At 42.1% G+C, this 25,643-nt stretch overlaps 1 protein-coding gene across 1 annotated transcript in view; it reads right to left on the bottom strand.

Moving 5' to 3' along the window:
* Positions 1–282: 282 nt before the first annotated feature.
* Positions 283–25,643, bottom strand: part of EFCAB6 (EF-hand calcium binding domain 6) — a gene marked incomplete at both ends in the record, with an annotated part of 118,999 nt that continues 93,638 nt past the window's right edge. Inside the window, 6 exon segments of the mRNA XM_082481234.1 lie at positions 283–405; positions 2,864–3,013; positions 6,711–6,895; positions 7,751–7,928; positions 13,477–13,626; positions 24,619–24,807. Coding sequence (XP_082337360.1) covers positions 283–405; positions 2,864–3,013; positions 6,711–6,895; positions 7,751–7,928; positions 13,477–13,626; positions 24,619–24,807 — 975 coding nt within the window.

Below are 25,643 nucleotides of genomic sequence, written 5' to 3' on the forward strand. Positions count from 1 at the left end.
ATTTCCATAAATGAATTGCTTGTGGAGACGACTTAGGAAGCATTATTTTGACAATGTTAATTGTTGTATTTTTCTTCTTTGATAAATGGATTATGCAAAATTAATTCCCTCACTATGTAGATTTAATCCACAACACAGGACCACTGTCAGAAATTTAAAGTATTTTGAGTTTTCTAATAAAGAGATACAAAAAAGCCATACTCAATTAATTTATTAGTTTGAAATTAAAAATTATAAATCAGTCACTGTCTTTATCTACCGTTTCCTGCATTTGACCAAATCCTACTGTATGAATGCCCGGAGAAAATCATTATAGGATATTCTTGAAGACAAAGTTTTATCATAGTATTCCAAAATGTTGAATAACTCCTCTTCAGTTAGGTTGATGCTGTACTCATGGAGAACCTACAAAAGACAGACACAACTTGAAAATTTATTCCAATGCTTTGGGTGAGCAAGAAGAAAAAAAATGTTAGTTTATCTGGCTAAAATTTCTTTACAAATTAACTTGATGATTCAGCTCCACTCTGGCATAGCTTTCTCAGAATATTAGAAAATGAAACCCTCCTTTGTTATCTCTGTCTTCCCATGCCAGTACTGGCTCCCTGGGATGCATATCTGAAAACCTGCGTACGCAGGGGCTCCTCCAGTAGCCCCACTAGGACTTGCCTGAGGGAGCATTGGGAAATAGGTAGCACCCGTGTGCATCGGAGCTAATTTACGAAAAGTACATGCTTAAAAGGCTTTCGCTACTATCTGGAGATGAGATGAAGAAGTGGGATTTCTTCCTTTCTGTCCTCCTTGGATGATCTGCAGCCTTTGCATCCGGAGAAACAGAAGGAATAATCCAGTCACTCAAACTGTGCGAACCCCTATGTAAATAATAATGCCCATGGTGCACTCAGTGCTTTTAATTTTCATGGGACAAATGCTCAGCCTGTAAGCGTGCCTTCCTAACGCTTCAGTGAGAACCCAACTTGAACAGGACGCATCTGGTTCACCTGATGCTAAAAGCCAGGTTAGATACCTGCACCTTTCAAATATTTCAGCTTGTGTGTTTTTTTCAGCACTTTTAAATGTTTAAAAAATGTTTTGAACAGTTTTAAATGCTCTCAATGCCCTAACATGAAAGAAAATAATGCATTAATTTCTGAGGATTACTTCAGGTTTTAGAGGCACTTGGGAATTTAAACCCTGAAAGCGTGTCCTTGTGTGCTATGCCAGTTGTCATTAGTTTTCTGGCAAACTCAGTCTACCCCTTTCCCCCCTTAACAGCTCAGCATCAGAAACCGCTAATGACCCCTTGCAGATAGTACAGCCATAAATAGCAGTGTTACTGATGTTAGTAGAGAGCTAATTTCCCCATTTCAGTAAATTAAGTTACCTAGGAGATAAAGGGATCTGTACCTCCACAAATCACTTGATATCCTGTCAAACAGCAGATTAACGCCTTTGTAGTAGGATTTTGGAATCGAGGGTTGCTTCTTGATCTAGATCCACAAGAATTTAGTTTTTTGGGTTTTGGGGAGTCTGGTGGGTTTTTTTGTTGTTGTTGTTTGTTTGCCTTTTTTTTTTTTCTGCTTAGGGTCTAAACTATTGGGAAGCTTGATCTGAAAGTTGTTGACATTGCTTTAACTAGAAATGGTAATCATCACGTGTCCTAGAGGAACACAACAACTTAAAATCAAATGCAACGGGCCTGATCTTCCCTCCTTCTGCCCTGAGCCTGGTCTGCTGAGGCAGTGCCCAGGCAGTCAAAAAGCTGCAGTGGCAGGCAGGGAGCTTCAGGCCTGAAGTTGATGCAGCCACATGGAGACAACTTGCTCCTCAGCCTTCACAGAGGGACAGGCAGGGACTCAGGTTTCAGCTCTGTGGCATTGCCAGAACATATCACATTCCCACCAGTCCTAAATAAGTAAAGATTTAAAAGACCACTTCTGTGACTGGTATAATCGACCAGGTTTATAGCCTACCAGGCAACAAGCTGGCTTCCTGCAGCTCCAGGGGAAGGGGAGCGTCAGAAGCACACCTTATCGTCGCTTACTGCAGCCAAGCATTCGCTTACTGTGATTGAGCGTCCCGTCCACTGGTTGATCAGTTCTTTGAAGCAGTAGCGATACCAAGGGGTGTCCCAATGCACGCAGCATTAAATAGGTTTAGGGCCCCACGCTATTTTTTTTTCTTGCAGTCGAATAGCAAATATTCTGAATTACTCCAAAACAGATAGTGATTGTTACTCCTAGTTAAAACAATGTCAAAGATTTTGAAAGCAGTACAGCTAAGCAAAAATCAAACTCCCCATGGATCTAGATGAAGAATCACTGATATCCAGTATACACAGGTGTGTATTTGAGGAGATACAAAGTACTGAAATTTTTGCAGAGAATACGGATCCCTTGCCTAATACAAAACTATGCTGCGCACAGAAGAGCAGAGAGAGAAACCAGAAACAGAGACTCTCAAGTGGGGATTGCTTGAGCCCGGTCTACATTTAGAAGGGACCACACCAGTTGGAGGGTCACAAGATCCTGCAGCTGTAGCCGTGCCTGAAAGGAGACCTACCAGAAGGTACGCTTCTATTCCCTTCCCATGCATCTTTGAAAGATATGCATTTAAACTTTGTATAGGGACTAAGGTTTTTCTCTATTCTGTCTGTTCAGGACCCCAAGAGCTCAGACCTCAAGGACGTGTAATCACATGTGGAGAAAGATTACTGTGAGTCATGGTCAGAAATAAAGTCACAGAGAGGCCAGGATGACTTTATGCGTTCTGGCTCAGTACAATTTTTCAGAAAACTTTCAGTCAGGAAGCTCGGATTAGGCTACTGTAATTTTCTGACCATTAATTGCTAAATGCAACTTACTTGTCTGAAATCTGTAATATGTAATAGTCCGGTATGACTTTCATCATACGATTTAAAAGTTCGCTTCATTGGCCTCCAGCAGTGCAAGATCCGGGGCTGAATTCTTAGCATTGCACTGACGAACGACGTGGTTTGTGGTCCAGAACTCAGCTAACAAAGTTGGATGAGAAAGACTTGCATTTACTAACAGCATCATGAACACAACAGGGCACAACTATAATGCAGAATAAAAAGGTGCTGGACTGTAATGCTGCCTTAACCTGCGACTGGCTGCCGGATACTTGTTTGCAAATTATTGCAAGATACTGTTTACACAAGATTATTTTAACCTATAACATTTTGATATTCTTGGGAAGTGCAGACGGTATATTTACTTAATCACTGTCAAAGCCCTAACTTTTCATTATTTGAAACTGATTCTCAAGTCAGTGTTACTTCTGCTCAGATCTCAGTGTTTTCACATGTATTATGCTTGTCCTTGTTTCAACTCCCTCTTTCAGTCATTCTTAATTCTCTACAGCGTTCATTTTTCAAAGTGAAATTTTTGCTTAAAAGTGACCCAGTGCATAAGCCAACTGTGGGAGCGGTACAATATTTAAGAAAAAACAAGACCTTACTGTACACTTTTGCCAGTACCTAAAATACCTTGTAACCAGCTTTTGAACCTTTCTGCAGTTCCACAGCTGGACCACAGGGTCACTATTCCTTGGGATATGTCGGGACCTGGTTTTTTTTTTAGCCTGGCTGAACTTGTTACATTGATGTACCCTGAACACCGTTGAACTGCAGAACTATTCATTAAGGCAAAATTAATTCCACTTGTACGAAGCTTTAACACTGGAGTGATCAGTAAGGGACTTTGGGAAAAAACAGCAAGCCCCAATCCACCTGTGGGCTCTGGGTCTGCTCTACTATTTCCTTAAAATACAGCTCCCATCTCAGCTCTCCCCTGCGCCCTCCTGGTATTTATTATTGTAATTGGGTAAGTGGCTGGTGCCCCTTTTGTACCTGTTGCACGTGCCACTGGTGTCTCTACTAGCATCTCCTTGTGGTGTTCAAGGCCAGGCTGGATGGAGCCTTGGGCAACCTGGTCTAGTGGGAGGTGTCCCTGCCCATGGCAGGAGGGTTGGAACTCAATGATCTTCAAGGTCCCTTCCAACCTAAACCGTTCTATGATTCTACAATTCTCTGAAATGCACAGTTGGCTTTATACATCTACTACATGGACACAGAGGCTGTGCTGCACCTACACGAGTTGTAAGAGGCCTGGGGGGCAGCTGCACCTTCTTTCTGTGCTCTTGGGGTATTCCTCCTTCAGACTATGTAGCTGAGGAATCAGTGGGTATGTTAATAATGCAGTTTCCAACCCCCAATACTGAGTATCCTTGGGGGCTGAAGGGAGGGAAAGGGCACTTTATGACGACTTCAACTTGGGTTATTTTCATAGCTCAGAGCCTGGGTACTTCCATAAAGCCCCAGGCCATGGATTCTCTCAGGCTTCTGAGAAAGAAAAGGGATTGTGCCTGCCACCCCCAAAAAAAGGTTTTATTTGTGGGGTATATTTTTTATTATTCCTTTTGATGTGTATCTGTACACTTACTAGGTGGAATGGGCTGAACAATCTATGAGGAAATTTAACTTTGAATATTACATTATATAAAGGTGCTCAGAACACAGACTGAAATGTTCATTATTTTTTCTTAATAGAATAAATAAAATAAATATTATTTGAGACAATGACACAGGCACTTAAAAAATTCTGCTTTATCTACTCCAGAATATTGGGATGGAATTTTACAGCATCAAATTTGTGTATAAAAGAAACCTTATGTAAGATAATGAAGATCTTTGAGGCAAAACTTAATAGTTTTACCTTACTCTCCTTACTGGTAGTGAATACTTGATAATTCCTAATGATACTCTCTTCATACCTTGGTAGCAATCTGTTCATTCCACATCTGAAAACAGTTCGGTAATGTAATTTCTCTATAAAACGCTGCTACTAACCATATCTAAACTAATTAGGCACAGTTAGAAACAGCCTAAAAATGTAGCAGGCTCGCTGAATGAGCAGATTTGGAATTTGGCACTGTTCCTACTACATAACTCGACTGGGATGCTATTACTGATGCCTTCCTTTCTGGTCCACGAGAGCCAGATTTCTGTGTCTCTTCTGATCTTTTCTGCCCTAGAGCGGTCCTGTGGGCAGAGGGGAGCAGCCCGCGTGTAGCTGCCTTGGTGGGACTCTTTTGCCTCTTCATCACAGCTTGGGAAGCAGATATGCACGGCAGGGAGAGCCACAAGGGCACAATGTGTGCTGGCCAGTCCTGGCTACTAGATGTTTCTAGTGGCCATGAATAGCAGTGCAAGTGAGAGCTTTCTCTGGGCTTTTCTTACAGTGCTGGGTGTGGAGCAGCGGCACAGCTTGCTGACGAGATCTCTAGTCGGGGCCATCCTAAGACGCATCCCATCCGCTTTTTATTTCTAGCTCAATTTTTATTTAGTTCAACAAAAGCTCTTAAACCATCAGTGCCTGTGTTTTCTATTTGGAATTATTATCCAAATTTTAGCAAATTTGGCCAATTTATCATATAACCTGGATACATAGAGCATGATCCCAAGTAGTTAAATCCTCCAACTAAAGGAGATGCCAAACAAATACTAGGCAATTAATATAATGGGATTAAATAAGAGAATGCTGCAGAGTCCCTGCATAAAGTGACTATGGGAACAGGCCATGAAATATCCTGTCAGTACAGCAGAAACTGAAAAAACCCTGTAATTTTGATTTTTATAAGCTTGTATTTGGATTGTGTGGCAAGGTTTTGGTAGTGGGGGGGCTACAGGGGTGGCTTCTGTGAGAAGATGCTAGAAGTTTTCCCTGTGTCCAACAGAGCCAATGCCAGCCGGCTCCAAGATGGATGCACCACTGGCCAAGACTGAGCCCGTCAGCGATGGTGTTAGCACCTCTATGATAACATAGTTAAGAAGGGGGGAAAAAAACTGCACAGCGGCAGCCAGAGGAAAGGAGCGAGAATATGTGCGAGGAACAACTCTGCAGACACCAAGGTAGTGAAAGAGGAGGGGGAGGAGGTGCTCCAGGCGCTGGAGCAGAGATTCCCTTGCAGCCCATGCTGAAGACCCATGGCAAGACAAGCTGGCTCCCTGCAGCCCATGGAGGTTAACGGTGGAGCAGGTGGATGCCTGAAGGAGGCTGAGACTCCACGGGAAACCCATGTTGGAGCAGGCTCTTGGCAGGACCTGTGGCCCCATGGAAAGAGGACCCCACTCTGGAGCAGGTTCGCTGGCAGGACTTGTGACCCCACCAGGGGTGGGTCTGTTCCTGAAGGACTCCATCCCATGGAAGGGACCCACGCTGGAGCAGTTTGTGAAGGACTGCACCCTGTGGAAGGATTCATGTTGGAGAAGCTCATAGAGAACTGTCTCCCGTGGGAGGGACCCCACACTGGAGCAGGGGAATAGTGTGAGGAGTCCTCCCCCCTGCGCCACTTGGGAGGGGAGGGGGAAGGTAGAGAAAATTGGGAGTGACGTTGAGCCCAGGAATAAGGGAGGGGTGGGGAGAAGGTGTTTTAAAATTGGGTTTTATTTCTCATGACCCTACTGTGACTTCTAATTGGAAAGAAATTAATTTAATTTCCCCGAGTCGAGTCTGTTTTGCCCATGACGGTAACTGGTGAATGATCTCCCCCTGTTTTTATTTTGACCCATGAACCTTTTGTTATATTTTTCTCTCCCCTGTCCACTTAAGGAGGGGGAGAGATAGAGTGGCTTTGGTGGGCATCTGGTGTCTGGCCAGGGTAAACCCACTACAAAGTTTTGTACCTACCGGGTTTTGCGGCTTCTGTATAATTACTCTCTGTAGCAGTGAGCTTTCCTGTGGTTTTAACAACAAGATACAACTCTGAAGGAAATCATAGTATGCAAATCTTCCATTTTTCTTTAAATCATATTTTGTTGTTATTTCCTTAATTTCCCCTCCACTTAAATCCAAATTGAACTTCTCTGCTATATCTGAAAGGCAAAGAAAGAATATTCATTTTGTCATTCTTAAATATAGCCAATCATTGCCCTGTGTTCACAAGTTTTAGCAGGGATCTGTTGACAGGTCATCAGTTGCAGTGACTGCTGCATAAGTGTGTTATGCAGATCTTGCTATATGCAGGTATATGCACATGCCTATACTTATGGGGTGACAGTTCACATTTTACAGGGTTTCAGTGGACTGATTACCATGTCATTTTGATTTTAAATGCACAAGAATCACACCTTGACATTAACTGAGATAAAAGATCTGATAAGTTAACAGGTTCCTATAGCCAGGACTTTGCATTCGATTATACAGGTGCGCACTGTCTTATCACACATGCAAACATCCTAACAAAGGCACAGAAAATCCTCTCTCTAGAAGAGAACACAACAGATGAGCAGCATAGCTCAGCTCTTATAAAAGTAAAATCCAGGGCACTTTCAAACCAGAAGGCATTCAGCCATCAAGACCAGTGCAACCAGAAGCACTCACAAGGAAAAGACTGGTGAATCTATTTATGCAAATAGCCCCTGGCACAGGTAAGGGTAGCGTATTGGGAAGGTGATGAGATAACTTGTGTGCATACCGTAAGTACCCACAAGCAAAGCCACCGCACTGAACTCCTTTTCCAAGGAGCAGTTAATTCTGAATAGGGACCTGAACACGTTGCACCCAAGGCTACTGTAAGCTATTCTGCTCTGCAATAGCAGGGTGGTACCTGGAGCAACCATGCAGTGGATGCCTCTTACTAGAGGCCAGATGTTCCTATGGCTGGGACACCAGAAAGAAAACAGAATGCATCTGAGAATGAATAAAGCACTTTTCAGACTGTAACAAACCTAGAAATTCTGACACTGGTATTTCTCCTAGCTTGCTGACATCCTTCTCTTTGCACACTCTCAGTATGCCTCTCCAGGAATGTTGGATGTTCTTTCTTATCTTATTTTCTATTGTTTCACAGTTAAGGATAGGTGCAGAACAAGTGGTTGTTGTCTGAGGACGACTGGATGCTGGTATCTAAAAGCAAGACATAATGGTAATTATTTTCTATTGAGTTTTACTGGTTGTGTAGACAAACCACCAGACAACAAATCCAGTTTCTGGTCTTCTGGACTTGAGGTTAATGTACCATTTGTGCCACTTCTATGTCTGATTTGAATTGTGTCTGCAAAACTGTTTGTAAAAACGTGAGACCACTCTTGGTGTCAAAATGATGCTATTAATTTAATGGGCCTTGACCACTTTTTTATTCATTTGGCTTAATTTCTAAATCATTTATAGTTTCTCCAAATTGTTTCTTATTAAGTGACAGGTACCGTGTTCAAAAAAAGCTATGTAGTGCCATCTTAGAACAAACAAACCAACCAGTGGAAAGTCACTGAATGATGAAATAACATTGCTTTGATTTGTTACTGGCAAAACTTCTGGTCCTATGCAGAGCCACAGAATTAATAACATGAGAGGATCCCGGTCCTCAGTGTCTTTTTTGGTTTTACATTGCTGCCTCGGCAATACTGTGGTTGAACTGGAAGCAAAGCCTGAGCCTACCACTGTACAATACGTGCACAAGTGATATTTATGCTTCTAGATCCAATGTATAATCTCATATTTAGTGAGACTTCCCAGTGCTCTCTTGAGGGTCTCACCAGTGCAGATTTGCTGAGGCCTTGCACACATTTCCATGCAATGAATGCTGCAGGAACATTCTTCCTCGTCGGTGTTCAGGCTGGTTGGGGTCTTTTCAACAGCCATAAGTTTGGGAAGACTTAAATTCCCTTCCTATTGTCTTACACTGCCCAATCTAGCGTTCACAGACAGTAACAAGGAATTTTTCCTTGCTTTCTCTGGGAACTGGATCAAAGCACGAAGGATGCATGTAGCTAATTGTCTGGGCTTTTCAAGAAAGAACTTATAGTTAATGCGATAATTGAGCTAGCAATGGGCCAATGTTTAGATTTACCAGCCTGACAAGTTGTTTGCATCTTTAATTTGCTCAATCTGTTATTTCTTTTTCAGTAGCTAAACAACTCCATGTAGAAGTAGTCAGAAAATCCAAGCGTGTTCCAGGCACTGAATAATTCTAAATATTTTATTTTTCTGTTGTAGGTTTGGTTGTAGCCAAAGAACATGGAATAGGTAGGTGCAGCTCCAAAAAGGGGATATTTAATTTTTCTGCCTGTAATAATTTCCCCACCTTTCTGTGAATTCTAGCACTAGGGTAAGAGGCCAGCATGGCAGTGGAGAGGACCAAAGTGCATTATTGACATGAAGTATAAGCATAGATGCAAAAATGCAACTACTGCATTCCTAATCCACTTCTCTTACCTCTCTCAGATCACTGGCCTTCATGGCAAGTCTATCAGTGAGACCATCAGGAACTAACAGCTGTAATCTGGCGTCCAGCAGAAAGCAGACAAGACCACCAGAACATTTTTGAACAGTCCAGCAAACACGTATTAGAAAATCACAATTGCCAAACCTGCCTAGCTTTGTCAGATGACCATAAATAAGCCATCTATTTTTTTCATGCTGCTTTTGCAGCTCTTGGGCCTTTGTAATTTGGGCTGTTTACTTAGTTCTCAGAAATATGATTGTGCTTAAACACAGAAATTTCATTTGTCATATAGCTCTAACAGATATGTGTAACGTAACAGCAGGGAATGCTATTGCTATAAATTGATATCTATCCTTTGACTTCAGTGGAGTTACTATCTGGCTCAATTTTTGTCATTGTAACACTGTTTTGCAAATTCCCTCAGGTGGTTGTGCCCGATTTCACTGCCTAGCAATAGGAATACCTTCACTGAGTTCCATGGGTATCATCAGCCTATGCAGGGGAATGAAAATCCAGTAAATTCATAAAAGAACCACACTTACGGTCTTTTGCCCTACTAGAGAAGATGATGTCTTGGGATGTTCAGGCGGAGAAGACGCGCGTGGGTCCTGCGTGGCATGGGTAGCTGGCTTGGTAGAAGTTGCAGAACTAGTTGCACTGGGAGTGATAGACGGCATCGTTACAAGTTCTGAGCTGAACTTCTTCAAAAAGTCCTCAGACTTCAATCGTCCACCAGCACTGAAGTCTACTGCGTTCCAACTAATGAAGAAGTAAAAGATGAATTTTGTAAATGCTAGTTTTACAACAACAGAATCCCCTTATGTACTAAGCATATGACAAAACGTGTGAAAAAGAAAGGGAGAGGATGCCTTGGAATAGAAGGAATCCTAGGGCCCATCTTATTAAAAAAAAAATAATCACAGCTTCTCTGCAGAAGCCTGCACAAGGCTGGGAAAACAATGAAAAAAGTATTTCCGCAGGACATTTTTTAATTGAATTGGGCCCTTCGTGTGCTGTTTAAACTACTAAACCCTGCGATTAGACAGAGTGATTGAGCTGCAGTATAGAAGAATAACGCTTTAACATGAGATGTAAATCAAATACATGGTGCACCTGTATCCTTACTAAGTACCATTGAGGCAAATTTCTCATGCTATCAGGTGCACCTAAGTTACACCAACATCTCGGGAGGCCATTAAGGTTCCTCAGTTATTGTATTTGCATAAACAAATTATTTCACCCCAAGGGCAAAAATGAATGAGCACGAAAGAACACAGCAGGAAATCTTTGCAGCCTTTAGAATGACGTATAGTTACGATGTATGGCCAGGAACTCTACCTCTACAATACAGCCAGCCTACAGAAGACCTGGGTGCAGCTGCTGATACCCTTGCTTCTGCTGCCTGGTGAGATCCATGGGGCTGCTTGGCCCGGCACAGGGCAGGTAGCCCACCCTCTGGTTCCCATATGAAATCGTAAGGACAAGGCTGGGCTGATTTTCTGCTGAACAGCACTTTATTCAGTAAGTTGCTGCACTGAATTAAATGGGTTTACTCATGATATAAGCTACTAATCAAAGCAAGGATTATCACAGCCTGCCCTTAAATGAGCTGCACTCATTTTGCGAGTGTTTCAAGAGTCATCAGTATGCCTTTTTAGGGTCTTCATTATTGATTTTTAATATAAATCTAATTGGGAACCTCAGATTGCTTTTGATTTGATCTTTTTCGGCAGAGACTTAAACCCTAAAGGAAACTAGTCACCTCTTTGATGCATGTGCCAAGTTGCAGTCAAACTTCAAAGGGCAAAGGATACATTTTGAATTTCCTTTCAACTTTCCCCCATTGGCCTGGCAGCTACCACATTATGAATTATAAACAATTCTATTTTGCGCTTGTGATTATACTTCACACTTCATACGATGATCTCAAAGTGTATTACACACTTCAATTAAATAGAACAATACCCTGATGAGCTGGGTTAGCTATAGTTAGAAACTATTTCAACACCCACCGAAGTTTAGCCATTTAGGGGATTGCAGATAGTTCAAGCAAGTCAAAGGAATTCAAGCAGAGAAGAGAAAAGTGCCTATGATAAAAAGGGGGATATCAGTTGGCAACATATTAATCAACACCTTGCTTGCAGCGTGTTTACCATCCTTAGCCTTTTATGAAAAAGGTCACAGTATCAGAAATTCAGAAGACCAAGAAGCCAAACTTCAGGAAGAAATTCTTCATCTACTACTCGATACAGACTCCAGCCGAGCCTTGCTAATAGCAAACAGTAAGTGGCCATCATCCAGAAAAGGATAAAAGAAGACATTTTCTGTGAAGTTATCCAGACTACGACTATTAGTAACACTTCTGTAACAACTCTGAGCAGTGACAACAGCCAGAACGGCAGGGGTTTGGATTAGCAGTGGCAAACCCTGTACCCAGATTGGAAGGCTCTCCTGGGGCATCTTCATATAGATATACGTAGGCATATCTTTGAGAGGCCTGTCAAAATCAAAATATCTCTGGAGATACAGGGCTCGAGTCTCACTCACACAGAGGCTGCTGCTTATATAAATGAGGCTCCTCAGGCCTGCTTCTCGTTGCTATTATGGATGACAGTTTCTATCAAGATTTTTTTTTTCTTCACTCGTCTGAGGTTCTTTTAAGTATAAAATAGCTCCTGTGTCCCTTTGCTTCTTCTTGAGTGTAAAGTAGACAGGATCCAGTCTGGAGAACTCTTCAGCTGGAGATGCCTGCCTTACTGCTTCAAAAAAAAGGAGGAAAACAAGGGATTTTTCACAGCTCAGGAAGGTGCGCGTTCTTCTGCCTCAGCCAGGGCTCATCCCAGCACTTGCACTCAGTGGTTCACAGGGGTGAAAAAAGAGTATCACCATGTTTTCTCTTTTACTTAAACCCAGTGTCAAGGCTTCAGGTTCAGATCTGGCTCTTGCACTTGGTACCTTACCAGAAGTGTGGCTACTAGGAATAGAGCACCAAGCCAATTTTGGGGTTTGGTGTTTTTTTTTGCTATTTTCAAGGGGGAAGTGGAAAATATTTTTTTTTCAGTGCTTTTATCTGCAACTTTATACATGCATAACATCGCCTGATAACATGGCGGGCTGTGCAATCTCTTTGCAGTAATTACAATCAGGCCCTGCTCCTGTCTGCAATTTATAGTCAAAATTGCTGGGCCAAGAACTCAGAGGGTATATCTGCGATGAGCAAAGTACCAAAATAATTTTCTGTAGTGCAGATGTGTGTACGAGTTTGGAGGCTCTCTGTCTTGTCTTTCTGTTTGTTACCAAATGGCATTGATGCAATCGTGAGCATGAAGGTTAGAGTACTGTTTAGTAAAATCTGAAATCTTTTAGTCAAGGTTCTCCCTGTTTTATTATTCACCTAGTCTTTGGACTAGGAATAATCACATTGAACCAGCATTAGCAAAGCTAAGAAAAATGGGTCTTACAATTTAAGTTCAGCAGAAGCAGAATCTTACGACTGGCCCCTCAGTTTACCCTGAGATTAGCACTGGGCTAATCGGGTGGTTTGTACTGCCAGATTCACGCCATGACTTCAGTCACTCAAGCTAAATTCAAGGTTACATAAACTCTGCCGATGCTAATCTGGGGGAATCTTTAACCCAGAAAAGTAGCCGAGAGGTGGCCGGGAAATGTCAAATGCTTGCCCCTTTCTTTGTCCAGGGAGGGCAGGACAAAATAGCTACTGAGAAAAAGGAATTTGCATTAGCTCCCCATGGAAATACTTTTTATTCCATTCTGAGAAGGCTTTTCCCCCCATCAACTGGAAGTGGATTAACTGAAAACTGAAAAAAGAAACTTTTAAAATAGAAAATATACAGATAAAGTGCTAGTGAAAGAGAACTACTGTGCTTTAAATTCACACCTCTATTAGCAATAGCATCTCCGCGCCTTTGCTTTAGAAAGCCTGCGATTATTATAGTTCATAACCATACTCAGAGATAAGGAAAAAAATAATCTCCCACAAATGTAGCAACAAATGTTCATCGAATTATAGTCTTAAAACATTTTCATTTCATCCAAATTTTTAAACTACTTGCCTATACACAACAGTATGCAAACACATGTCTCTAGCCATAGCCAATTTACCCAGTTGTACACTTAAATTAACAAGACAAAATAATATGGTTTTCTTACTTGTTCTTCAGTCAGCTGATGATGTTGGTTACATATATCCTAGAACTCCTCTTTTGATACTGTATTCTCTTTTGAAGAGGCAATATCTTTAAACTTCTGTGCAACTGTGTTAAAGCCAGCAGTCACTACTTCTTGTACCTGTGAGAGGATGCCTCTCTCTGACAGCTCCCAAGAAGATTTAGGCGGAATGACTTTTCGCCCTTCCTCAGTCTAGACAAAAAACATACACAGAGAATCAGTAATGGATCCGCTGAATAAATTATGGCATTATGGCATCGCGGTATGGCATTCAGCCAGCCGAAGAGGGAAATGTCCGTGGAGAAGGCGGCCTTCGAGATCCCGCAGGCAGTAAAACCTGCTTCCAGGAATTCTGGCTTACACCACAAAAGAGAAAAGGGGCTATGCAAGTAGTTAAGGGAAAAAATAGACTCTCTATAAACGTGATCCAACTGGTGACAGGCCAACAAAAGCACAGGATTCCAAGACTGACCTAGACTTTTACAAAGGTCTAAAAAATTGGGTGATCTTACAAAGAGGGCTATTCTGTTAATGCAGAAAAAAGGGAAGTGAGCGCTAACTAGCCCAAATATCCCAAACGTATTCTTCTCATCTGAATAGTCTTTAGCAAGCAGTGGAAATCTCTTTGATTGAAAAGGCACTTCAGGCCTGAGATGAAAGAGAGGGCAATTATTTCCCTTTCCTTTCTAAGTTCCAGGTATATTTATGGCGGTACTTTTTAATCTGGTCATCCACAGTAGGGATACTGCAGCTAAACGATGCAGTGGAAGGCTGCAAAGGTACAGAATATGTGAGAGGGAAAGCAGAGAGGGGGTTGCGTACAAGTGTGTTAATGCTAGCACAAGATGTGCACAACACCTTTTTTTTCAGTGTGTTGCTTTCGAATCTAACACTGGTGTGCGGCTTCTAAAATCTACCACTGGAGCTTATTGCTAACTAAACCCCCATTATGCATCATTCTGCAGGGTGGAAATCCACACTTTGAGCAATACAGTAGAAGGTCATATATGACAAGCAGAAATAAAAAGGACAAAGTACAGTTGGTTGGAATAAACTGCAAAGAAAAGCACTACTAGGCTTTGATATGGGCATACCTGAGAATGTAAAAAGTCTCACCGTGCATGCAAACAGCTACATTTCATAAAATTAAATATCAAGGAAGTCTGTTCAACATTTACATTCAACCTCCAGAAGTAGCAGCAAATTTCAATTTTTAAAGTGAAACCAAGTTTTACTTATAAAATTAGTCTTAAGAATGGCACAATGTGGAATAACAATAATAATAATAAAACGCAGTATCCGAATTTTGAAGAAGAAACTACTTATTTTCAGGAATGAAAGCTGACTTTCCACCCACTGCACTGTCTAAACTAAATATATAAAATATCTTGAAAGCAGAGTTTTCACAAACACAAGTGGCAGCCAGTTTTACTATAGCTGCAGTAAGAGGTCCTGGTAAAACCAAACAAAAAAATATCTGGTTTTGATTCAAAGGCATTTCTTTGCAGCATGCTAAATGTTACTATTATATTTTATACCCCCATGTTTAAGCATATAAGCTTTGCCACCTTCTTGCTCCATGCAATACGAAATACCAAAAAAGAAACAGATGGCTTTTGGTCCTGCGCTCCTGTTTCCTTGTCACGTCTCACATGATCATTATAACTGGATGGAAAAGAAAATATGTTTCTTACAGAACTGCAAGAAACCTGCATCCTAATCAAAAAAGACTCCACTATCTTCAGATGCAAATAACACTTTTCAATATTAACCGTGCTTTACATAAAACATACGTATGGGACAGATATTACAGCTGTGTTGTTATTAAGAGAAGAAATATGAGAAGTGGAATCGTGCATGCAGACGGGGACGCCGGTCCGTGCTGTAGTCAGGAAATGAAGATTGCCGGGCACGGTCCAGCACAGGGTGCACCTTCTGCCTGCCTGCTATTACTGCAACTAAAACACACCACTGTGTTTAATTATTGTAATGAAGCTGAAGACTTAGTGAAAGTGTTACTGTGCTGCAACCTTTAAAGAAATGTATTTTGTAAGTGCAAACTTTCCTAATATATTTAATTTCAAGGGCTTTTTATTTATGTCACAAGACCGAAAGCACTTTGATCTTAAGATGGTTAGAGAGACAACAGATAAATAAAAAAATCACTTGTTCTTCCTGTAAACTACAGCCTGAAACTAGAAAACCTTTTATGTTCAGTTATATTCAGTTTATATTCAGTTATATTTATCTACCATTTACAGTTAGTACATTCAGCATATATCGGTAACTCTATCATCTGCAGCCAAAATAATCACCTTTAGCTGAAATAATGGAGCTGAGCCTAAAATCTCAGACTCTGGCTCGGGCATCTGGATATTTAAGTGCTATTTCTCCATTTGAAACTAACCTTATGCACAGTGCGGGTACATAGCTTAGCTTTGCTGTGTCTCACTTCAGCCTCGAAAGGGAGCAACAGGAACGAAGCCGCCTAAGAGCTGTGCAGCGCATGTCCTAGCAGTGCTTACAGATCATTTATAGAAGAGTTTTTGTTGGATGAAAAAGAAGTTACTTCTCTTTTAGCTGATTTCCTGATATTCACTGCTGCCTGCTCCACTCATCCCTTCAAGCTCTGTGTGGACATCACTTAGGAGTTCAGGGGCCAGGACTCTGCAGCCCACTTCGTAGCTTCTCAGAGTACCTCCTGGTCTCTGAGCAGTACCTGCCCCGCACCATGGCCAAATGCCCGCTGCCACTGTAGGCTGTGAAGTCCAGATTAACTGGCTGTCCTGCTCAGCTCTTCACAGGCTTTCTCACCCTTCCTGACAGAATTTGAGCGTACCTTGGGAGGACCATGTAAATCCACTTTCACCTCCTGCTTTCACCTAGAGAGGGAGGGCATTATTATGAGGCTTTTCTTATGGGCTAGGCTATGTAGCTCACTTGCTGTTCAAAGCAGGGCTCTATTTTTCTTCTTTAGAAAGTTCCCTGCACAGCCTCATGTCCTTTTCTATAAATGGCATAACCATGCTGATTAGTAATAAAAGAAGGCTCCGCCACCCACACCTGCTCAGTGAAGCTCTGTTCTTGCAGCTCCTTCCTATTTCTGGAAGATTTTCTATTAAGAGAAATTCTTAATTAGAAAGTAAATCGGTACATCAAGATAAATTACAATTTCTCTGGTCCTCTTCCCTGCCCTGTCACAAGTCTGACCTCTCTCCCTTTCTGGGGAGGCTGAGAAAGCAAAGGTCTTGGGAAACCACTTACACAAGAATGCCCTTGTATCTCCCCCTGAAAAAGGATGCATTTTCCTCTTTGTACGTGAGAATGACCTTTGCCAGAAGTAATCATCCTTTTGACAGTTTACACAGTTTTAGAGGCTTCTGTGTTTAGACCATGGGCCCTCCTTTACCCTAACCACACATATGTTCAAGTTGTTTTCCATAAATGCTCTTCCCTAAAGATGTGTGGAAGCAGCAGAGTTAGTTGTCTGAGTGTGGATTGGGGTGGAAATGCATTTTCTTCTCATGTTCAGATAACCAGTAATTCACCATCCACCACGTTCTAGCTCTCAGTTTCAGCACTATAGAGAAGCTTGTATTTTATCCTTGGGTTACAAGTGGAGCTGTATCCTCATCTGGCAGTGATCAGTCTAGCTCCATTAACCTGAGTGTTGATTTACGCCTGCTGAGGGTTTGATAGCTGGCGTGCAACAGGAGCTTGCAATAATAAAACCAATTATAAATAAAAGATGAAAACTCCATTGAGGGTCATTCTGTAATATACCATTTTTCCTTTTGGCCAACTGTTTGCAACAGACAGATTCAAGTTTCGAGGTCACATTTGCAGGATAAAATACTTTCAGTAGTGTTTAGAATATATAGCGATGGTTTGACACAATGATTTGACACAATGAGTCAAAGGTGGCCCACGTGCCAAGCTCTGCCTTGTCTAGAAAAACGCCACATTCCTCTAAATATAATTAAAATAACTACTGGATTAAATAAATATGAGATACGAAGCCTGGGTAGGACTGGGTAGAGAAGCAGGAGCTACAGTGAGGCTTCCCTGCTTCTGCCTCCCTGGCACTCTCTAGTCCATCAGAAGTATGGACTAATACTATAGTCCTCACTTTCCATAATCTTAATTATAAAAAAATAACTTTCTCCCTTTCCTCCTCCCTTAGTAAATATAGAGTGAAAGAAAGGCTTCCTTCCCAAGGAACAATTTGCCATTCTAAAATTCCATTAGATCCTTTTCTTCATTACTCAGAAGAGAGAAAGAAAGAGAGGTATGGCTTCGGCAGGCATTGTCAATGGGGAAAGACCCCAAAACAGATATCCCAGTACAACGAGGGACAGCACATTGTAGGAATAGGGAGGGCACTGCACAGGAGAGCAGGGGCAAGGAAGGGGAATTTTCAAACCAGTTTCACCATGGATAAAGAGAAACATGTAGCTCATGGCATAAGGAAAGCTTTAATTTTTCTCAGCCTGAGGCAGATGTCATACTGGAAAATAGATGCAAACATGCAGGTATCCCAGAAGGGGTATCTCCCTGGAGCACAGCTGTTCTACATGAGAACAGACGAATTTTGTGGTGCTGCTGGCTGAAGGCAGGGACATAATCAGCAGGCCTGCTAATCTCTGCTGCTGGTGCAATGGGTCATGACTGATGACAGACAGTTGTATGATCAAATCTGTGGCCCAGAACAGGAGGCCTCTGAGGTTCAACAGACAAGGATAGTGAGAAATGAACAAACCTGTAAAACTCCCACCCCCAGGACAGGGAAAAGCACCACCTCTGTAGAGCAGGTCCTGACATATTCCTGGTGCAATTTCATAGGCAGGTCATGGCAGCAAAATGAACTTCAGCTCCCCACGCCTGGATGCAGTGCACAAGAGCTGGGCTAGTAACACTGCTGAATTTAGGAAGCAAGGTTGTGGAAAGACTGAGGATGTCACCTCTCTGTTGCAGGGGGTTTTTGAGCTCTGAAACTATACAGCTACAACAGATAGACCATAGCATTGCACTCAGCGCATTTAATCACTCCCAGGTAAATCAGTGTTTGGGGAGTCGCAGCACAGCCACCCTCCGTTCATGGAGCGGCTAAGCTGTGTCAGAGCTGTCCCCTCTGTTGATTTAGGAATAGTTTCCAAGATCACAAGGAAGCTGTTTTGTTTGTATTTTGCAGGAAGGGAATGTAACAGCTGCTGCTAAGAGCAATGTGACGTGAGAGCAAGTGGATGTAGCTCTGTAGAATCTCCACCAGCAACATGCCCAACAAAGATGGAGACAGTGATGATGTACCCGTGCTTTTCACTAGCAAATAGCAAAAATTAGTCCTGGACCTCAGTCCTGGGACCTTGAGGTACAGTTCTCCCAGCGCCAGGCTTCAAGAAGACATGTGAACTTGCTATACTGGGGGAATCATCTCACGGGTACTGGTCCAAGGAGAAGCGGGATGCTCTCTCTGATAGGAAAAGCATCAAGGATGAACAAACAAGCCTGCAGTTTTGCAGGCAGGTTGATTAGTTGGAACTGGCTGACAACAAAATGCACTCAGCTGCTGAAGAAGGCACCCTGCAGCATGAGCCAGACTGCAGAGAAACTCAGAACAGGAAGCTAAACACAAACAAAAATGGAGAATTTAGTGGGGACACAGAAAATGCAGGACAAAGCTAAATTGAATGACTGATTCGATATTGAATTTTTTCTGCAAAGAAGTCCTGAAAGTGAATCTGATTTCCAAATTTCATCATTTAAGATGAAATATTAAGATGAAAAAAAAAAAAAACCATCAAACTTTGCTGCATATGTTTCTACTCACTCCAGTAATTCCCTTTGTCAGCTGAAAGACGCACGTGTCAGCAAATCCCTTGTTATCTCAATTCCTGCCCTTGAATGGGCACAAGTGATGGTCTGTCCCTTCTCTCCGTCATCTCCTCAAACTGACCTGCTCTCTTTCTACTCACTGCTGGACTTGACAGATAAAGGTATACTAAACTGCAAAGTGCAAACCACTCAGCACTCTCAGCTCCAGAAAGGCTAAACAACAAATTGTTTGGCCCTGATCATAATCCCTCCTTTCCCCATATACTCCCCACTATCCTCTATGGACACCTTGCTGTTCTAGACCTGACCAGCATGCCCTGAACTATCACTTTTAATACATTTTTTACTTTTTTTTTTCTGTTCCATAGCTGAAGTAGTTCACTGTGGGGAAGGATATTTTTTTGGGGGGGTGGGGGGAGCATTTGATTCCCAAGTGCACCTTTCATTAGGCTGGACTGCATTAGCCACTTATCCTAATGCAGAAGAGCTCCACTCAGGCGTTATTAATCACAAGACTGGCAGGTCAGTCAAGAAAAGTTCATGATGCATATTCCCAGCTCCAGGGTCTGGACTTTTACAAATAACCTCCGAGAGTCCACTGGTGGTTAATAGCATCCCACCTAAGACAGTAAGACAATGTGCTCTCTGTCTCCTTCCTCGGCTCTTCTGCACTTGGTTAGCAATGTCCAAACTAACTGCCGCAACCTTGGTTCTTTCTTATCTGAATATTAAGATGCAATCATATTGCTTAAAATACTTTAAATTAATTCTATTTTTGTACAGTATAGCCCTAGACCTGTACAGAGCTGTATTTCAGCGGGCATCCTGCTTTTATACAGCTGCTGTAGTGTGTATTCTAGAGAGTTAATGGGAATGTAAAGCTCATCAACATATGCCAAAGCCATCAAAAGATCCATGTGACGCACAAAACATTTAGAAATAATTTCCACAAGATTTTTTTTCATCTTGCCTTATTCAGCTGTTCTCTAACAAAAAAAATACAGCTTAAACCTGTATGGCTTTTGGGTTTGTGAATGTTTGCCTTTGTGGTTGTGGGTTTTATTTATGAGGTGCCATTTGAGACAAAAGTCATCCCAGGCTCATACTTTACTAGTTCAGTAAATTTTCCATACTTTAATGATCAAGCTGCATACTTTACTTGTTACTTTTTAATATACTTCAGTGATCAAATTGTATAGTGTAATGATCAGTTTTCCTAACGTGCCTGAATGAGTTGCATACCTCATTAATTTAGATACATACTTTACAAGCCAAAATTGTAGCATGTTTGAATGAAGTGAATAATTTAACAACCAGCCTTCTCTCAGAACCTGCACAGGAGCCCAGGAATACGTGTGAACCCAGAGTGGGATGAAATTGCAAAGGTGTGGGAAATTTTGGGTTGAACCCAAAACGAAAACATGAGATTTGAGAGCACCTGGAAGCTGAACCAGCACTGTGAACCTGGTTCATATTTGTTTTGTCTTTTCAAAAATGTTCTCTTGCGGACTGATTTGGGATTTTAATGATGGATTTATCCCTTCTGCCCCTAACACAGCGCAGAAAACTGTTCAAGGTGAATGCTCAATATTGAAAAAAAGCAGTACAAGCTCCAGTCCTGTCATGGACCAGGTACCTCCTGAAAGATGTGGAGGTAGCATATTTTTCTGCTAAGTTGAGCTGGAAAGTATTCGGGGTCTTGGACAACTAACTGTTAATGAGACTCCATGTTAAAACATACACCCTTGCAGAGTTTGATCCCAGGAGCATGCAGCTTGTCAAGTTGTTATGGAGGCTTAGCACCTACTTGGAGGATGAGAAGACATTACAGAAAACCCTTCCCTACACACACAAATGCATTCTTAAAGTATTTATACAGATATGTTAGATTTCATACAATTGGTCTTTGTGCTGATATGACTCAGTTGAAATTTACTGAGTTGAAATTTACTGAATTTATATTAGCCTAAATGCAGGAAAGGGGGAAATGCGGCATTTTCTAACCTATACAAAGTATTCAACTCTTTTACACTTGAGAACCATGTAATCTATTATATCTGTTAAGACTGCATTTTAATTTTAATAAGATGAAAATATAAATATTTAAAAATCCCCAACTATTTTTAAAATAACTATAATTAAATGTAGTCCTGCCACTAAGGACAAAGTAACAGTTGCTCTACTATAAATATTAATGCTAAATTTACAGAGAATAAAATACATTTAAGCAACCTTATAAAATTTTGAATAAAGCTACACTTATAATAAGCACTTTGGTAAAGCTATGCCTGTTGGTAACTGACACGCATAGATAAAGTCTCTAACCCGCTACAAAGCCTATAACACATTACAAACGTTTGGAACTGTTTATGGGTCCTCCTTCATTTGAAACCTGTGGTCCCTCCTCCTCCTCCTCCTCTGCAATTTTTTGAAGCTTGACAGACTTTGACTCGGGACGTGAAGAGGCTGAGACAAATCTCACTGGTTTTCTAGCTTCTGCTTTACGACACAAGATTTAATCACCACATAGCTCTGTATGGATTTCTTTAGCACAACATTCTATTATCGTCATGGCAATAAAGTGGTGGGCTTTTTATATGGTTTTCCATTGGGTGATGATTATTATTTTTCTCATTTTATTTGTGCTTCGAGTATATACTTTTGTACTTTTGAAAATGAAACATAGTTACTTCTTAGAACATAAGATGCAAGTTGATAATTTTTTTTATTTTTTTTTTTTTAGAACTGTGTTTTATCCAGCTACTAACCAGCTTTCACATCCTTAGCCGAGTTCAGAAATTCAGAAATGAGCTGTAAGGTAATGTCATTTGGACTCCTGCACCCTCAGACCCACTTATACTTGCTTCCTGCTGGGTAAGGCAGACTAAGAGGGGAGAAGCCAGAGGAAAGGGAAGGACTCTGAAATTAAAATAGGACAGACACTTTTACTTACTCCTTTTGAGAATGTTCTTGTTATCTACAAACGCGGTAAGGATTGGTGCACTGACAAAAGGATGTGATTATGAAGGAAGGATCTGTTCCTGCAGTCTACACCAAGTGAACAATTACAAGTGAGGCACTGTGGACACAAACCTCTGCCGCAGAGAAAGAGCAACTCTAGTTCAATTTGAGTTGTTGCAATGTGCATATTCAGAGCATCAGAAGACTCTGTCCATGACTGCAGTTGAGATTTACTCTGTACTTGACTAATCTCTGTGTTTGACCTTACTGCTACATCTACACTGCTATTATTATTATTAGGTACTCAATGACTTTTTTGCCTCAGTCTTCACTGGCAAGGACTGCAGCCACGCTGCCCATGATGCAGAATGCAAATGCAGGGATTGGGAAAATGAAGAATCGCCCACTGTGGGTGAAGATCAAGTGCGAGACCACCTGAGGAACCTGAAGGTGCACAAGTCCATGGGACCTGATGAAATACATCCGCGGGTCCTGAGGGAACTGGCAGATGAAGTCGCTAAGCCACTAGCCATCATATTTGAGAAGTTGTGGCAGTCTGGTGAGGTTCCTGCTGACTGGAGAAGAGGAAACATAACCCCTATTTTCAAAAAGGGAAACAAGGAAGACCCAGGGAACTACAGGCCAGTCAGTCTCACCTCTGTGCCTGGCAAGATCGTGGAGCAGATCCTCCTGGAAACTCTGCTAAGGCACACAGAAAACAAGGAGGTGATTGGTGACAGCTGTCATGCCTGACAAATTCAGTGGCCTTCTACAAAGGGGTTACAGTGGCAGTGGACAAGGGAAGAGCAACCAGTGTCGTCTACCTGGACTTGTGCAAAGCGTTCGACACCATCCCACACGATATCCTGGTCTCTAAATTGGAGAGACATGGATTCGACAAATGGACCACTCAGTGGATAAAGAACTGGCTGGACGGTCACACTCAAAGAGTTGCGGTCAACGGCTCGATGTCCAAGTGGAGAGCAGTGACGAGTGGCGTTCCTCAGGGGTCGGTACTGGGGCCTGTACTGTTCAACATCTTTGTTGGCGACATGGACAGTAGTGTTGAGTGCACCCTCAGCAAGTTTGCCGATGATATCAAGCTGTTTGGCGATGTAGACATGCTGGAGGGGGGCGATGTCATCCAGAGGGACCTGGACAGGCTGGAGAAGTGGGCCCAACCCAACCTCATGCAGTTCAACAAGGCCAAGTGCAAGGTCTTACATCTGGGTTGGGGCAATCCCAAGCACAAATACAGGCTCGGTGGGGAATGGCTGGACAGCATCCCTGAGGAGAAGGACCTGGGTGTGCTGATTGATGAGAAGCTCAACATGAGCCAGCAATGTGCGATCACAGCTCAGAAGGCCAACCGTCTCCTGGGCTGCATCAGAAGTGTGGCCAGCAGGTCAAAGGAGGTGGTTCTGCCCCTCTACTCCACTCTCGTGAGACCCCACCTGGACTATTGCATAAAGCTCTGGAGTCCCCAACATAAGAAGGACATGAACCTGCTGGAGCGTGTCCAGAGGAGAACCACGAGGATGATCTGAGGGCTGGAGCACCTCTTCTATGAGGAGAGGCTGAAAGAGCTGGGGCTGTTCAGCCTGGAGAAGAGAAGGCTCCAGGGAGATCTTATTGCGGCCTTCCAGTACCTAAAGGGGGCCTACAGGAGAGCTGGGGAAGGACTTTTTACTAGGGCATGTAGCGATAGAACGAGGGGGAATGGCTTTAAAGTGGAAGAGGGCAGGTTTAGATTAAATATTAGGAAGAAATTTTTCACTCTGAGGGTGGTGAGGCACTGGAACAGGTTGCCCAGAGAAGTCGTTGAGGCCCCATCCCTGGAGGTGTTTAAGGCCAGTCTGGACGTGGCCTTGGGCAACCTGGTCTAGTGGGAGGTGTCCCTGCCTATGGCAGGGGGGTTGGAACTCGATGATCTTCCAGGTTCCTTCCAACCTAAACCATTCTATGATGGTTATATAATGAAACCATTCTATGATGGTTATATAATGAAATTATTCTATTGTTTGACACCAAGAACCTGGTGGGCTTCCCACTCCGCTCATTTTTCTGTCCAGACTCTGCCAGTCCATCTAGACAGGTCAGGGGTCACTGGGTGTATTTGGATATCCCATATCTTACCTCTCCCAGTTGGAGCAATCTGGCTACATCTGTGGTTATGCTTTCAGCTTGCCACATGTACAGACCTAAATCTACATGAGTGTAAGACTTAACTTCTTAGAGCAGTTTGTAAGGAGATTAGGGCTTCACAGAGTTCAACAGAAATCAACAGAAATATATGTGAATTTCACATGCTTAATTAGTTAGTCAGTCATTTCTAACATATCAGATTGTATCTTTTAAAGAAGTATATTATAACTTGGTAGCTCTTCTTACCTCTGTGAGATGGTTTACGTTTTTCAGGAAAACTTTCCAGTCTACTGTGAAGTCCTCACAAAGGTTAAGGTTCTTGAGAATCTGCCTGAACTGCTTGTCGGATAATTTAAAGCAGAAATGGTCAAGTACATGCTGAAATTCCAGTGCTTTAATTACTCCAGTGGCCTGTTTATCAAATACAGAAAATGCCTGAGAAGCAAGAATTCAAATTATTTTGGCAAACCTAGACATTAAAAAAATAAGCGCCATTTTTAGCAATCATTTAGCAGTTCACATAAAAGTACCTGAGACCCATATGCCTTTTACTTGCATGTATTTTATACATGAAGGAAGAAGACACATTTCTCAGAACCTTACTTAGTTTGAAGCTTTCCTTTCTTTTAAAAATCAGATACAATTGTTGAAATAAGCCAAAAATAGCCTGTATTTATGTGCCACATGTAAATAGAAGTATGGAAATAAACAACAACCTGCAGTAAAAGCAAAAAGGCATTATAGCAAGTATCCAAACATTCCAGAAAAGACAGTGGTTAAGACAAGAGAGAAAACAAAAACATTTGAGGACTGCCTTAAATAACTTAAATTAAAATATTTTTAATTAAACTCACCTGAGCATATTTAATTTGCCTTTTGTCCATCCCGTCCCCCCTTGTTTTCTACTCTGTAAAGGCCTTGATAGTCCTTCATCCTCATGAGCTACGGCGCATCCTGAAGGCTGGCTTGCTCTCTTCTCCTCCTCCCTTGCACAAAATGCCCAGCCTATTCTCCATGGGAGTTTTCCAAAGGTTTCCCAGGGGGAACAGATTAGGTTTAGCACAGTTGCAGCAGGAGGCACGAGAGAGAGTAGTTCAAATGTGTGGCAGAAATACCAAGGTGTAGAAAAGTTGTGGGTCTAATTCCACTCTAATTCCACTCCACTCTAATTCCGCCTGGCTGCTACTAACATACTGTGCCCCCTTGTTTTATTCTGCCCCTTATTTATGTTGCTGCATATATAAATCACTGATTCCATAAATGTAAATGAA

This window comes from Vanellus vanellus, assembly GCF_965231255.1.
Source record: "Vanellus vanellus genome assembly, chromosome: 1".
NCBI classification, from domain to species: domain Eukaryota; kingdom Metazoa; phylum Chordata; class Aves; order Charadriiformes; family Charadriidae; genus Vanellus; species Vanellus vanellus.